Source organism: Cyphomyrmex costatus, unplaced genomic scaffold (genome assembly GCF_001594065.2).
Source record: "Cyphomyrmex costatus isolate MS0001 unplaced genomic scaffold, Ccosl1.0 scaffold273, whole genome shotgun sequence".
Taxonomy (NCBI): Eukaryota; Metazoa; Arthropoda; class Insecta; order Hymenoptera; family Formicidae; genus Cyphomyrmex; species Cyphomyrmex costatus.
In genome coordinates this window covers 1,367,794-1,382,907 of record NW_017276833.1, presented here as the reverse complement: position 1 = coordinate 1,382,907, position 15,114 = coordinate 1,367,794, and the positions used below count along the sequence as shown (strand labels likewise).

The 15,114-nt window shown below is 31.6% G+C and overlaps 2 protein-coding genes across 7 annotated transcripts in view; one reads left to right on the top strand and one right to left on the bottom strand.

The window, feature by feature from the left end:
• Unc-115a (actin binding LIM protein Uncoordinated 115a) overlaps nucleotides 1-4,476 on the top strand; it is a 30,711-nt gene extending 26,235 nt beyond the window's left edge. For 3 of the 6 annotated variants that reach the window (XM_018540967.1, XM_018540964.1, XM_018540963.1), the window contains exons 12-14: nucleotides 771-853; nucleotides 2,843-3,046; nucleotides 3,260-4,476. In XM_018540967.1, coding sequence (XP_018396469.1) covers nucleotides 771-853; nucleotides 2,843-3,046; nucleotides 3,260-3,373 — 401 coding nt within the window. In that variant the 3' untranslated portion in view covers nucleotides 3,374-4,476. The remainder of the gene's footprint in view (nucleotides 1-770; nucleotides 854-2,842; nucleotides 3,047-3,259) is intronic. The other 3 variants (XM_018540966.1, XM_018540965.1, XM_018540968.1) reach the window with 1 other exon arrangement.
• Nucleotides 4,477-5,702: 1,226 nt separating this feature from the next.
• Nucleotides 5,703-13,269, bottom strand: LOC108774710 (26S proteasome non-ATPase regulatory subunit 2). Its single transcript, XM_018540871.1, has 15 exons — nucleotides 13,231-13,269; nucleotides 13,033-13,089; nucleotides 12,523-12,881; nucleotides 11,771-11,947; nucleotides 11,273-11,459; nucleotides 10,542-10,838; nucleotides 9,545-9,627; nucleotides 8,926-9,161; nucleotides 8,527-8,665; nucleotides 8,288-8,408; nucleotides 7,704-7,906; nucleotides 7,424-7,514; nucleotides 6,838-7,125; nucleotides 6,463-6,657; nucleotides 5,703-6,361 (listed from the first exon to the last, which is right to left on the bottom strand). The coding sequence occupies exons 1-15, from the start codon at nucleotides 13,267-13,269 to the stop codon at nucleotides 6,152-6,154; spliced, it is 2,682 nt and encodes an 893-aa protein (XP_018396373.1). The 3' UTR covers nucleotides 5,703-6,151.
• Nucleotides 13,270-15,114: the final 1,845 nt, after the last annotated feature.

The window sequence follows — 15,114 nt, the reverse complement described above, 5'->3', positions numbered from 1 at the left end:
ACATAATTCGTGATGGAACTGCTGGCGATTTTTGTAAGTGCGTCACTGCTACCTTATCATTTTCTTCATACACTACGTTTTTTTGCCTTGTTCTCGCATGCTTTACTAACATCCCTGCGAGCTATCGCACTGTCACTGTGAAACATTGTACGTCGTACATTGGCCTGTTGTACATTGTCACATAACGTTGTTTATTTAAAGAACTGTAATAATGACACTTATTTGATTATAAATTGTGAAATTAATAATCAACTACGGTATATATATATTAATTTCTTTTATTGTTAGATCAATAATCATGCTGAAGTAATGAGAAAACAATATGATAAATTATATTAATCCAGGAAATATCAAAGGAAATATCAGAAATGGAGATGTCGACACTCAGTATGTTTTGTGTTTGACTATATAAATAAGAATTATAATTACAATATCATATCTTTCGACTCCTCAAATAAAAAAAAATTATGATCTTCAGTTGATACATTCTTACAGACAAGCCTTCTGTAAATCTGGAAGTTTTGCAGTAGGCTTATTAAATTATAAAACAATCATGTGTGTCCCCAGCATTACCTCTATTACGTCTATTTTTAATTACATAGTCGTGTTGCGCTGCTTTACGCATTTTTTCACATATAAATTGTAAAATGCGTAGGCAGGTAATGATAGAGGGAAACATGATTGATGAAAAACAAATTGTAGTTAGCATAGGAAATGGTTTGTGCAACATGGTTTGATATGGTTTTCTTTCACATTTTTCCCAATTTTAGTATCAACAGGCAGCATCACGGATGTGGACCGACGGGCATTGGTATGTACCACAGCCCCATACTACTCCCGGAGAATTAGCATGGTTTGTAGCTTGTTTTTGCATCTGTATCATACTAGAACTCCATTTATCGGAACGATTTCGATTTATATTTATTTAAATATCTCTTTCTACATTAAATTTGAAATTATTTTTTAATGTAGATTATAAGTTTTTTCTTAAAAAAAAATTACCAATTTTATAAGATAATTTCATAAAACATCATTAAGTAAATTTTAATTCGTTGAAAGAAAAATAATTTTTTTCTAAAATTTTAATGGCAAAAAATTCATTGAATACTTTTTTTTAATTACTCTAATAAATGGAGTTTATGCAAATGTAATTTTATTTAACATTTTAGCACGTCTATAATTGCAGATGTGTTGCATTAAATGCACACATTCGTCTAGAGAAACAAGACAGTTCGTACGTTTGAAAAATTTACGATATGTATATGCATATTATTTGTACTTATTTGTATTATTTGTATGATTATATTTGATTTGCTACTTGTCCTTATTATGATAAGATATTGTGTATATAATGCTGTATAATGAGTATGCATGCATGCTGTATATTTTGCTATTATTTTGAGTTTTGCATTTTTTATCAACTGTATTTATTTTTAATTTGCTCTATGTTTCATATTCGATTTATCATAAGAGTTCTCCACCTTTTAATTAGTTAAGTTAATTAATCGAACTACTCTTATCCGATTTGCACTATTTAGCTTTATGAACAAAATGTGTTATTTTATTTCTTTTTCTTATTTTAATATAATTTATTTTGCAAAAAATTTTAATTTTGTAAAATGGAGATAATTGAATTTTTTCTGTGGAGCTTTGAATAAATTATATAACAATTCTTTCGAAAATAACAGGAAATAGATACCATCGTATAGCAATTTAATGCAATATATATATATATACTTCTATATTATAATATTATACTATGAAATAATAACTTTTTATGAAAACAGATTATTTAACATTACCATATGTCATTGTTAACAATAATTTGTTTAAACTATAAGATGGCTACTTACCATAAATATTTCACGTATTAAAATGTATATATGTAATATTTTTAATAGAAAAGCATATTTTTTTATACGAAACGATTTTTCCATTAAGAGAAATGCATGTATGGTATATACATTATTTGCACTTGAAAGATTATAGGTGTACAGCATTGTTTATAGAATTAAAAAATTGTATATAGTACGTAAATTTAGAAAAAAATTAAAGTGTTTGCTAGATGCTTCAATCTATTTTGATTAAAAATTAATTCTCTCTATATTCTTATACTCTAAATATTAAAAGAACGAAAAACGTTGAAACCCAAAGCAATATAATTTTAGTAATTAGAGATTGATTAATTGATATTGAAGCAGTCTATTGAGTCATACGAATTCGTACGTGTATATATACATATATATATATATACTCACAATCTGCTGTCAGATTATGTCAGCAGACTCTGCTCGGTTTTTGCTATCAATCTGCTGGCAAAACATGTCAGCAGACGTTGTTAACAGTTTAGCAGCAATTTGCTGACAATATCTGATAATACAGACTCTGTCTACAATTTGTTGTCAATCTGCAATGAAAAATTGTCAGCAGACTCTGTTCCAAATCTGTTTCCGCAGACTTTGTTATCGGGGTATATATGAGGAATTTGTTAATCATATTATTCTATTATTATGCAGCGAGAATATAACAGTTTTATAGTGTGTAATGAATGTGTTTATTGTAAAAGGACATGGACAAGAATACTTTTGGGGGATGCATGACACTGAAAATTTTTAATTGATGTACGTTTGAAAAGATCTTATTGCATTTTACGAGTTTATTATCAAATTTATATTTGACATCGGGTTATGAATCTTTCTTCATTCAAATTTGTCATGCTTCTCTAAGAATTCGAAGAATGCAAATGCAACCCCTTACACCTTTCTCGCATCGTCCATGTTATTATTGTATTCACATCTGTTTCTGCTAATGTTATTCATAATTTTATACGATTATGGCGCAGAATGATGGTGGAATCCTTCCATCGTCCACCACGTATACCGGTGGCCTAGGTTCGGTTGTTGGGGGCCACGGGGGTCATCACGTAAGAAGATCGCTGCCAGACATGGGAGCTGCACCAACCGAACCGCCCAAACTTTATCCCTACCATTTACTTGTTATCACCAACTACAGGCTGCCAGCTGACGTGGATCGTTGCAATCTCGAGGTGAGTACTAGCTGTGAGCACCAACATTGTTTAATCGCTTTATTTATAAGTTATGAGGTTATTATACCTACGGTACTGTCATGTGATAATTTTTTATTTTTAAGAATAATATTCTTTGTTGTCTCTCTTTCTTTTCATTGCATTATTATTGAGCTTAATTGTGTGATATATTAATGATACAATAACGTGAAAATAATCCGAATTTTTTTTCAGCGACACCTCTCCGATGCAGAATTCGAAGCTGTTCTACAGTGCTCTCGATCGGAATTCTACAGACTGCCACAGTGGCGTCGCAATGAAATCAAAAGACGTGCCCGTCTCTTTTAACTCATGTCACATCTTTTGCTTAATACACATCGCGTTGTGTCGCGATTGCATTACTGCGGTACGGGACCGTACATTCCTACTGCGTGGGTAGATGTATCGCGGGGAAAAAAATGTGTTCGACAACCATTGCGACCATTCTATTCTGCTGATTGACGTGCGCTCGTTAAAATAAACGTCCTCTAGATTAGGGCGCACGCAACATACGCAGACGCATACGCACACGAATACACAATGTAATGATGCGGAAGCACTGCCACTTGTCGTCAATTTTTTTCTCGCAGCAACGAATCCACAGGCAGCTTTATCTATGACCCGATTTATTTAGCGATGTAGTCGTTTTGAGGTTCCATTTCGGAGCTCTATCGCGCGACTTGTTTTCACTCATATACGTTGACGAATATGCAATGGTGGCTGATATTAACATAGGGGAGAAGATAATCAAATAGAAAAAAATTATGATTAAAACTCTTAATACAATTTACTATTGTAAATAAGAAGTTAATCGAGAAGTCGAAAAAGCGGCGTGGAGGAGCAGCTAGGATATTTCAAAGTACATAACCGCGTATTTGCTAAATCGCATACATACATATTAATCTTTGTGGAAGATTATGACGCAAGGAAAAAAAACGCTACTATATGTAGGATTTATCATTATTAATTTTTAACTACTATTAATATTATGATTATTTACTATGTGCAACCTGAAGAGTTAAGAATAGGTGAGCCCAGCTTGCTGAATGGTGCGATTGCACTGGATTAATCGAACGAGTTGCGTGTGATTTGTCACTTTTTAACTTACTCTACGACACAAGGATTATTTTATAAAGTAGTTTACGCGCAAATACGATGTCTTGTGTGAGGAGATATCAATTTGTCTTTATCCTTTTAATTATCCTTGATGTGTTAACTAAAGAAACGCTCTGCGGTGCGGATTGCGATAGACTTCTATAATTACTCGATCACTCTACATTAGAGTATAAATAAGAAGATCAGGACCAAATTTATAGTTGTGGTGGATCTAGCAATAACAGGAAGTATGTTTTAACTATAAATGGATTTATTATCATATTCAATTCATATAGCAATTTTCACAATATTTTGGAAGTAGCGTAAAACAAGTTTTGAAAATCGCGTATTTATATTCATCTATTTGGGTAGTGATTTTTTAAATTTTCTAAAGGAAACAGCTCATTTTTATAGTTTCCAAAATAAAAACGTATAAAAAAAGTTTTTCTAAAAAAAATAGAAGTAACTATTATATGTGTGATATTATATAATAAATAAGTATTATATGCTGCATACATATAATATTTATAAAAATTTAAATCTTTATAAATATATCAAAAGTTTTTATAAATAATGTACTTATTATATTTACAAGACATTTTATAAATATTAAATATTATAAAATATATAAAAATTTATAATACTTCAAATTGAAGAAAGAGGTGTATTTTGTGCGAAACACGCATAAATCACTTTTATCACATATCTTATATTTCAAAAGTTATTTCATGCTATTTTCAGAATATGTATATATAACGCGATAATTTTACCAGTGATTACTACTGATTAAGTAAAACTTTTAATTTTATGGATACATGCAATGATTGTCCTCCACCCTTAAATTAGGTCCTGCACAGAATTAAAAAAAAAGTTTCGAAGTTAATAGCCGAAGCAGTTAAGCTGATATTGGACATACACGCGTCCAATAAATATAGTCCGATTTATGCGCAAAGCGAATGATGTTAAATTTTCATATACATATAAGTGAGAAATACGATGTATCAAAATTCTGACTGTTATGCCGTATGATTATTATATGTAGATGAGTTTACTACGTATTCGAATATACATGCGTGCAATAAAATTGACACGCTTCGTTCGAACAAAGTCATCAAATTATACTTTACTACGGACGCGAGTGCGACATTTTGTCAAATCAGCTACGTTTTATTATTCACATATTTCGCCCCCTTATCTTAAGTCATGTGCCTAACAAATAAATGTCGTGGGACGTTTCATGCGAGGAAGAGAGGAATCGTTAATCTTACAAAGCGTTTCACGTACGTTTGTGTAAGACTTATAATTCCTACCAAGGCATCCTGAATTCTTTCGGAGCGATGATCTTACACAAGCGTTTTGGATCTTTGTATTGCCTTGAGTGATAGCTTCGTCACGAAGAAAATCTGACGTGCTCCATGATCGCTGACGTATGTTACTTCAATGTCATTTAAGATCGACACGGCTGTAACTTTCCTTTATTTTTTTTTTTTTCTTATGGATATATCTTGCTCGCGTAAACACATTCGTGTAATCCCTTTTGTTTAAATTTTACGTACTGTTAATTTTGCATACGATCGATATTCTTGATCATGGCGCAACGTTATTGTCCCCACTGTGCAATGCGAACCAATGTATGTTTCTGTTGTATAGAGCACATTGCTTCCGCTAGTCCCTAAAGTTAAATAAATGCAAAACATACGAACGAACTAACAAAGTTATTATCATTATTTCGTTAATTATCAAGCAGCTTATATCCTGCAGTAAAGGCTACGCGCACAAGACTCATTTCCTGATCAGTTTCATGTAGCTCCGCAAATACATCTTTTCATTCCCGTTTGCTTGATATTGCCTTGCTTTGGCAAAAAAATTCGTGTAATTCAAAAGTTAACAGAAAAGAAACCACTACAGAACGTCAAACTCGGAGCTTCTCAACTCGCTGCAGTCTGCTGTAAAAAATTCACACGTTAGATAGAAGCGCCGCAGGATATAAGACTAACACGAAATTACTTTTTCACGAAGAATTACGAAACCCTCCAGCACGTTGGAGAGCGCCTCGTATTGATCCGACACTAATTCCGCCTTTTCGCCCATGCACAGCAACACTGGTGTGGTTTGTACGTGACCGCCGGAAATGGATTTCGGATTACCTGCTTTCCCCACAACATCCACGCTTTGACCGATTCTTACAGACACCGGCAAATTCTACAAAGTATTGACAATATCATTTATAAACCTAGAATATTTACACCCTACAAATGATAATTAGATCTTATAGCTGATTTTGATAATCTCTCCTTGTGTACCGTAAGATTTTCATCGACAGTAACCAGCCACCTTGGTTCCATCGCGATCGCCAAGCAGTATATTAAATAATGAGACTGAGATAATATGAGATTCCTGCAATCTAAACATGCAACGAGGACGACCATCAAACCAGCCAGAGCGGTGTAATCTAAAATTTTCGAAGAATACCGCAAAGGCGATAAAGATAAAGTGCCCTAAAAGAAAAAATACATGAGAATACAACTTTTTTAAAGGAAAGAACGATCATTGATAAGTTTTCATATTTCTATATCAAGGACAGATGAGTTGATTCATCAGAAATAAATTGTTACTTTATTAATGTTGTTATTTAATTGTAAACATTTTTATTGGCCCGACTTTATCGAGGCCTTTACCTTGCCCAGGTGCACCAAACCCTGAGAGATGCGCACAAGGAATAGGTGAGACGGATTCTTCGCGTAATAAGCTGCCAGCTGTCTCAACATCGTCGCCAATCGCGCGTTGTTGGTACCTGCGCCTACCAAACCAAGAGCGAAGATCGCATTCAGAGCGACATCGGCGTCATGGTCGTGGCTGTATTTGTTCAGCACGTCCACGACAGCTGGGTCAGCATTCGACAAAGAGGATAAAGCTAATGCGAGAGGCATAGCGCATCGCGCCGGCGTTGACCCATATCTTCCAACCTATGATTTGTTAAGCATCGTAATCGTAGCAAGGACTCAAGGGACCACAAAAGTCGTTCCCATAATAAATATTAATCAAAGTCGATTACACTTTTAACTGATCTTCCGCTTCTAGTTCTACGTCATGAAAAGAGAGTGTTAAATCGCTATGAATGAATTATAGGAACTCATAAATTACCGCTAATTAAGGTGAATTGAGATTTAAATGTTTCTTTGTCTTCCGCCTTAGGTAACTATAGGAGCGTCCTCGTAAATATTCATCACGGTTTGAGATCTTATACGAACTTAATCTTCTTACCTGACCAAAGATCCGGGAATTCTCCTTTCCCTCTCCAAGTCCAACTACACCTACCCCAAGGGATGCTATGGCTTGTGGACTTCCAATACCCCTGATATTAATACAATACAATTATTTTTTAATTATAATTATTTAGCACTAATATGTAGAAACAAAAAATTAATTTTTTTTTTTTTCAAATTATATCTATGTGAAAAAATTACTCTCTTATTTATAATATATTCTTAATTGCTATTTATTAATGTCTTTTTTATATTTTTACTTTTAGTGATACGCTTACTTAGTAGATTCCTCGATTTGACTGTCGTCCTTTTTTTTCTTTTCTAGTTTAGAGCTTTGTAGTGTTTTTTGATCGCAGCAACTTGGTATCGGAGTATTCTCAGATGTCGTTTTTGCGCTCATTACTTCCTCGATTGTTTCTGAACAGATCCTTAATAATTCTTGCACTATCAATACATCACCAGTGCCCGCGTATGCACAAATCTAATAGAATTGTTTTATCAGATTTAAATTATATACGTTACTTTTCGGAGAAGTTACGTAATTCTAACACCCGTGTGAAGCTGGCCCCCCAATATTAAAAAATCGATTTTTTCTTCATGCTTTCGTTTGCTCATCGTTTGCTCACGAATGCTCAGTTGGAATTTTCGTTTGCTCACCCTTAATTCAAAAGGTATACGAAAATTATGTTTTTGGGGGTGCCAACTTCACCCTAGGCCCCCAATATTAAAAAATCGATTTTTTAATATTGGGAGGCCAGCTTCACACGGGTAATTCTAACTACCTCTCGCTGGTTGGATTATGAAAAAGTTTCATAGAGATTGTATTTGAATTTTCAAGAAAATTATAACAATTGAATTTTACTTGTAGCATAGTTTGCGAAGCAAAATTATACGGTTCCGGTAAAGCCTCCAGGGCTGCGGATGGTGTTTCTATAGCATCTCGAGTTCCCATGTAAATCATTCCTAGGGCTAACGCCAAAAATCTGCGTATAACAAAAATGACTCCTATATTGTATATACATTTACGTATAACATTTATAATATTATCTACGTATATATGACTTTTACATTATCCATAAATATAATAACATATAATTATACCTGGAATGCGTAATAACGAGCTCTTTTATAGATAGTCCCAATAATTTTAATAAGATTGCCGAAGATACATCGGAATTTCCCGAGCCTACATTCACAAGACCCAAAGAAATGGCAACCAGTGACAACACTTGTATATTATCTGAAAGAAATTATTTTGTGACAATTAATTGCTTTTATCCCTTTGTAGATAAAAAATTTTAATTCGACTCGTATAAATATTATATGTGTATAGTAAAATATAACAAAATATGAGAAAAAAAATTTCGTACAATTTAAAATGTTAAAGATTATCTTTAATTTTTTTTTCATCATTAAAGAAGAGTTTACTTATTTTTTTTTTTTAAAGTAAACTGGAATGAAGAAAATAAATAAAAATTATATATAATAAAATTGCATTACTTTGCTCATCAGCTAGAGCTCCAGAAAGAAGTTCGGTAACGTCTTTTCTTCTGGAACCAGCGTAAGCCAGACCTAAACCCATGATGGCTCCTATGCGAAGGATTTGGCTGTTTGATTTTACATATTCGCTGAGAAGTGCCAAAGCCGGATCGCATTCATTACGGATTCCGCAATTTACTAGTCCGATTGCTAGCAAGGCACCAGATTTCACGTAATCTTCATTTGTGTAAAGATATCTAAGTAAATAACAGAATCATGTAAGCAAGCTCAAAAATTATTTTTTAATTCTATTAAGGGGTAACGCCACTCTAGAATTTACAAAAAATCGATTTTTTACATTTAAATGATGCCTTACAGTCTTAAAAATAAAGTTCCCGTAGCGCGGAAAAATTTTTTAAGTACTTATTTTGAAACTACCTCTACGCGGTGCGTCACCGTTCGTTCTATAATCCGATGGGTAAGCTGCTCCGAATTTCACGTCTTTTTTCGAGCTCTAGAGTGGTGTTGCCTCTTAACGACTTATAATTTTATTATATTTTTTTCCAAAGAAATGTTTTCAAAGGTTAGAATTAATTTGCGATATGGAAGATCTATATTTTTACTTGGAATTTAGACTAACTTGTCGATAGGAATTAATCCGCCGTCGATGTCCCACATATGTATCAAGCCTAAAGAAGCAGTAGCCGATAACATTCCATGTTCCTGAAAAAATGATTACATATTTTCATTTGTGTTCCAATATTTTTATATCATAGAACTTTTTAATTGAAAGATTTAATATCCATATCTCTCAATCCTTCTTTTTCTATAAAATGATAAATGATTATTTATATTATATTTCTTATTACATAAGAGATAAGCCAGCCATATTTAAGGATTCCTTAAGATGTCATGATTCGATTTAAAATTTTGAAAAGTTACAATTAGCATTAATTAAAATATCAAATAATAAAGGAATTAAAAATAATATACCACGACGCTGGATAGATTTAGTGAAATTATATTGTATTTCGTAGAATATTAAAACGAAATTTTTATTATTATTAGTAAACGATTCCATATTTAAATAATATTCTTCGCAATATATTAAATTAATTAATTTTTCTTCGTTTACCGATGATGGTCATATTAAAGGCCGAATCGTTTACTAATAATAATAAAATTTCGTTTTAATATTCTACGAAATACAATATAATTTCACTAAATCTATCCAGCGTCGTGGTATATGCTTATTTTTAATTCCTTTATTATTTATTACTAAACCACATTAAAAACTTAGATATATTATCGTTTAAAATATCAAACTTTGAATTAATATTAATATGCGCTTGTATAAATAAAGCAAATAATTAATAAATGCCTACCAGGTCAACAAATAAAAATGAATTAGATGTACATTAAGTTTACTTTATTGTAATATTTTTACTAAATTCATAGTATTTCTACTGTTGATGGAGGATTAAGTCGAAACCATAAATTTAGTAAAAATATTACAATGAAGTAAACTTAATGTACATCTAATTCATATAGCATCGTTTTAATTCGTTGACCTGGTAGGCATTTACTATTTATTTGATTAATTGAGATATTCTTCTTAAATTGTTAAAGAGTTAAACCTTATTTTTATACACCCAACAATCCGAAGTGTTTGCCATCAGCTTGTCCTGTCCGAAACCCGCGTTCACGAAACCAGAAACGAAACTCGCTGCTAAATTCGCTCTAGCCGAATCGTGTTCCATTTGCCTAAATCCGCTTACCAACCAGCTCTTGTAGATATCTTCTGGGAGCTTTGGCTCGAGTATGTCAAGCTCTCTGGCAAGAATTTGGAAATGGGTGTTTACGTGGCCATTGTTGAGAATTGCTTCGATGTTTTTGGCATCGTTCCCGTGATACTCCGACCTTAGAGGTTGATCCTATTTAGCAGGCAGAATACTCTCTTATTGTCAATTTATTGAATAAATTTCAATTTCTTGAATAAATTAATTTTCTTTTAATTATTAATTTTTCCGAAATTAAAATCATTGTCTTTATAATTATATTTCTCTATTTTTTAATTAATCGTATTAAATTCTCTTGCAAAGATTAAAAGATATACTCATTATTGGATTAAAAGGAAGTAGAAAGACGCTTGCAGATTGTATAATTGTTGCTTATTATTTAATTCGTTGAAATTAATTTATTTTCTACAGATAGAAGTTTAGCTATTTATAATACATTTACATATTTTTGTATGCGAATGAAATGTAGGGCATTTCTGAATGATTTTTAACATCGCCTTTTGCGCTGTTCTGCTTCTAATCTTATGAAATAAAGTCAAATGCTATGCAGATATTATGCAAGGAGTTACTTGCAGACGGGCCAGAATAAAGGCTAGTTGGTTTCTCGTCAAAGAATCGGGGCAAGCGGCGAAGCACTTGAAAACAAGTTCCGAATCTGCAAGTTGCAGCGCTACCAAAATTGCCCTCGTGTACTCATTAAATTTTAGGTATTGCTCCGTAGCAAATTCCAATATTTGTCTTCTTTCTATCTCCTCGCTGAATTAAAAATACGTGTAGTTTAATAAATAAATCAAACATGCGAAGTGGATTAGGCCGTTTGTTGAATAGCGAATAGCTTAATATTTTCAATATATTTCATTTTAAAAAATAAAGCTGTGTTTATATTACAAACATTAAGTTGTAAAGCTTCGAAAGATTATATTTTGTTTATAAATGGATTTATATTTCAAATTGTGTTCGACATAACAATTTATATTTTTAAAAATCTATTAGATTTGCTCTTATTTAAAAAAAAAAATGAGATCGATACACTTTTAATTATAACAATGTCAACCAGTGAATAATACCTGTAAGCCGCGCAGCTAATTAAATAATAGCACACACGCGCGAAGTTTGTAGGCTCCAGGTATTCCGCGAGAAAATTCAGCTCGTCGATTTCCAAGCATAAATCGCACGCTTGTATTTCCGCATTGTGTCTCGTGTCGAACGCTATGATGCTCTTGATCAAGGGTGTAAGACGCTTTCTAATACAAGAAATGTGCCACGTTAGTGTATTTTACATTGTTCTCATTACAACGTCTCTCGATGTTGATGTAAATGTAAAACATTAGGAATACGTAATAAGGAAGTGAGATATCTAAATTTCTACCACAGATATTACCACGTCATTGTAAACCGTTTTATTTGTGTAATCATATATTTTTAAATATAACATACATATTATAAAAACAATAATAAATAATGTAAAGGAACTCTTAGTTTAAAACAAATGGTAAATTAAAAAGGCAAATTAAGAGTCAAGAATTAAAAAATTTTTTCTTTAAATGAAGTAGTCAAAACATAAAGTAAACTAAGATAATTAAAATAATCGAAACTAGTCAAGTTATGGATTTGAAGATCTACGATTTTTCGATATTGTGAAGTTACTTTTTTAATTCTTTTTTAAATGCTATGTTTTTAGCGTTTTCTGACGATTGGATATTTATTTTATGTTTCGACTACTTCATTTAAAGAAAAAATTTTGTAATTCTTGACTCTTAATTTGTCTTTTTAATTTACCATACATATTACACTTTTATACTTATAAATTATATTTCACCGGATCTCACGCTCCTCTTTGACCGGCGCATTCGTCCATTCATCGACGATCTCCGCCTCGAGTTGTCGCACGTATTCATGGCCCCATTCTCCGGGATTATCCACAGCTCCTTTGATACAAAAATTCAGACAGTCCCTGGATTCCGGAGTAGCTCCAGCGAGAGCGAGTACACTCAGAATTTCTGCAAAACGTATCTTCGCCTCGTCCCTTTGGAGTCCTTCGTATGCGCTGCGCAAGCTCGGGTAAAAATTTCGCAAATATTTGAGAGGCTTCGGTACGGATGTCATCGAAGTCGTGGATGTACGTATTAACATTCTCAGATGATTCAATGACAGCAACATAGCTATTTCATCTTTACCCTGATATGAAAATTACATACATATTCATGGAATCCAATTCCTTTATTTCTAAGAGCCTTTTTAATTATTAAAGAGAGAGTTAATAAACTTTAAATATATTTTTCAATGGTTTGTTTTTTCTTCTAAGCCGAAACTGTCAAGATTTATTTACTTGTAATACATCAACTGCTTGTAGCAATTCTTCCTGTAATCTCTTATCTTCTTCGTTCTACATAAAAATGCAAAATTATATGCTCATACATATTCCACCATTTTTAATAAAGATTGATATCTAAATTTATAAGCATTATTTCTTTTAAACTAATATTTTAATATATTTTCCAATTTTTTGCCAGTGTTATACACTTACCATATCATTTTCTTTATCTTGATTACGTTTATTCATCATTCTCACCAATATTCTCTTTATGTCAAACAAATATTTTGTCACGATTCAATAAAATTGAACGATTCAAAAAGCTTTAATTAATATATTGTCAAATAAATTTTCATATCCGTCATATGCAACGTACGGCTTTTGTTTCATTATTTTTCGAGAACCGATATATGTGGCGACGATTATTTATAAGTTCGTAAAACCGTTGCTATTTCTACTAAAGAATTTGGCTGAAACTAGAGAGCCACTCTAACTGAAACCAGTTTTAAGATATGAAATGATTCAATAAACATATACCGAAAATTAATTCTTTGTTTATGATATATTTTTAATCAAAATTTGTTTGTGACACAAATAAAAAGGTTAGATGATGTTTGTCTAGAAAATTGTTCATATAGTCTTACAAGTTATAATTATCTATTAATTAAAAGCAGATTGAAAACAATTCAATTTTATTTTATTGATGCTCTACCAATTCTTTCATTTCTTGTAGTATATTTATATTTACTTTATGTTAAATAGGCGAGTTTTGTAATTTATCAATTAATTAATCAAAGTAAAGTTGTATTTGCATATAAATTATTAATTAATTGATAAATTAATTAATAATTTATATGCAAATACAACTTTATTTTGTAAAAGCTACATTTGTACATATAATATAAATAATCAATATAAATAATCAATCAATGAATTAAAAAAGTTCTCTTAACTCTTCAGTAGAAATCCTTTTTCGAAAAAAATAAAATGTTTCCTCCCGTACTATTGACACATCTTGAAAAAAATTTTTTTCAAATAAATTCATATTATTTTCTTAAAATTAATTTATATTCTTTATTTTATAGATTAAGAAGATATATTTACAGGGTGTTAGTTTAAGTCTGTTGCCATACTCAACAGAGCGATTCTTTGGTTTATTTCAGGTAAAAAAGTCTATATAAACATGTATCCTAAACGGCTTAGTTTCCGAAATACAGGTGAATGTTCGCAAATGTTTGACGAAACGGTAAATTGCGTTGGAGATATCTTCCTGCATAAATATGCCTTGCTTCACGTGAGTTACTATTCGCACAAACAATGTGACAAAGTCAAAGTCAAAGTCACAAAATCAAAAATAGACTTCAGTCCTGATGTTGCTGCGGGTCAGGTTTGATGGATGTATCATGGCGCAAGATGGACATTTTCAACAATTCATCTAATTGTTTTATTTCATCAGAAGAACTGTAGCCTATTTTTGTTTTTCTTATTACTACACGTTTAAATTTTTCCATTTCGGAAACTAAGCCGTTTAGGACACATGTTTATATATGGACTTGTTTACTTGAAAATAAATCAAAGAATCGCTCTGTTGAGTATGTGGCAATATACTTTACTAACACCCTGTATATATATAACATTATCAATGTGATAATTTAGGAAAATGGGAAAGAATTTTTGTTTGATATATAAAACTGCAATAAATGTATATACATTATTTTAAAACATAATTATAAATTTATTTATATAATAATTATGTACAAAATATGTTTCTGATAAGGCTCAACAAATTTAAAATTATGAAAAATAAAAGGGCTACGAGTCAAAAGTGTCGTTATAATATAATAATTGTTAGTAAATAAAAATTGTCATTAAAAATTATAACTAAATGACAATTTTTATTTACTAACAATTATCATATTATAACGACACTTTTGGCTCGTAGCCCTTTTCTTTTTCGTAAATACAAAATACGTCATTAGTATTAAAATATGTACAACATGGAATGATAATTGATATGTAGCAGAATATAACACTGCTCTTGAATAAAATCCGCTACTTTCAAAATTGATTTCTTATATTCGCATAAATTCGAACTTC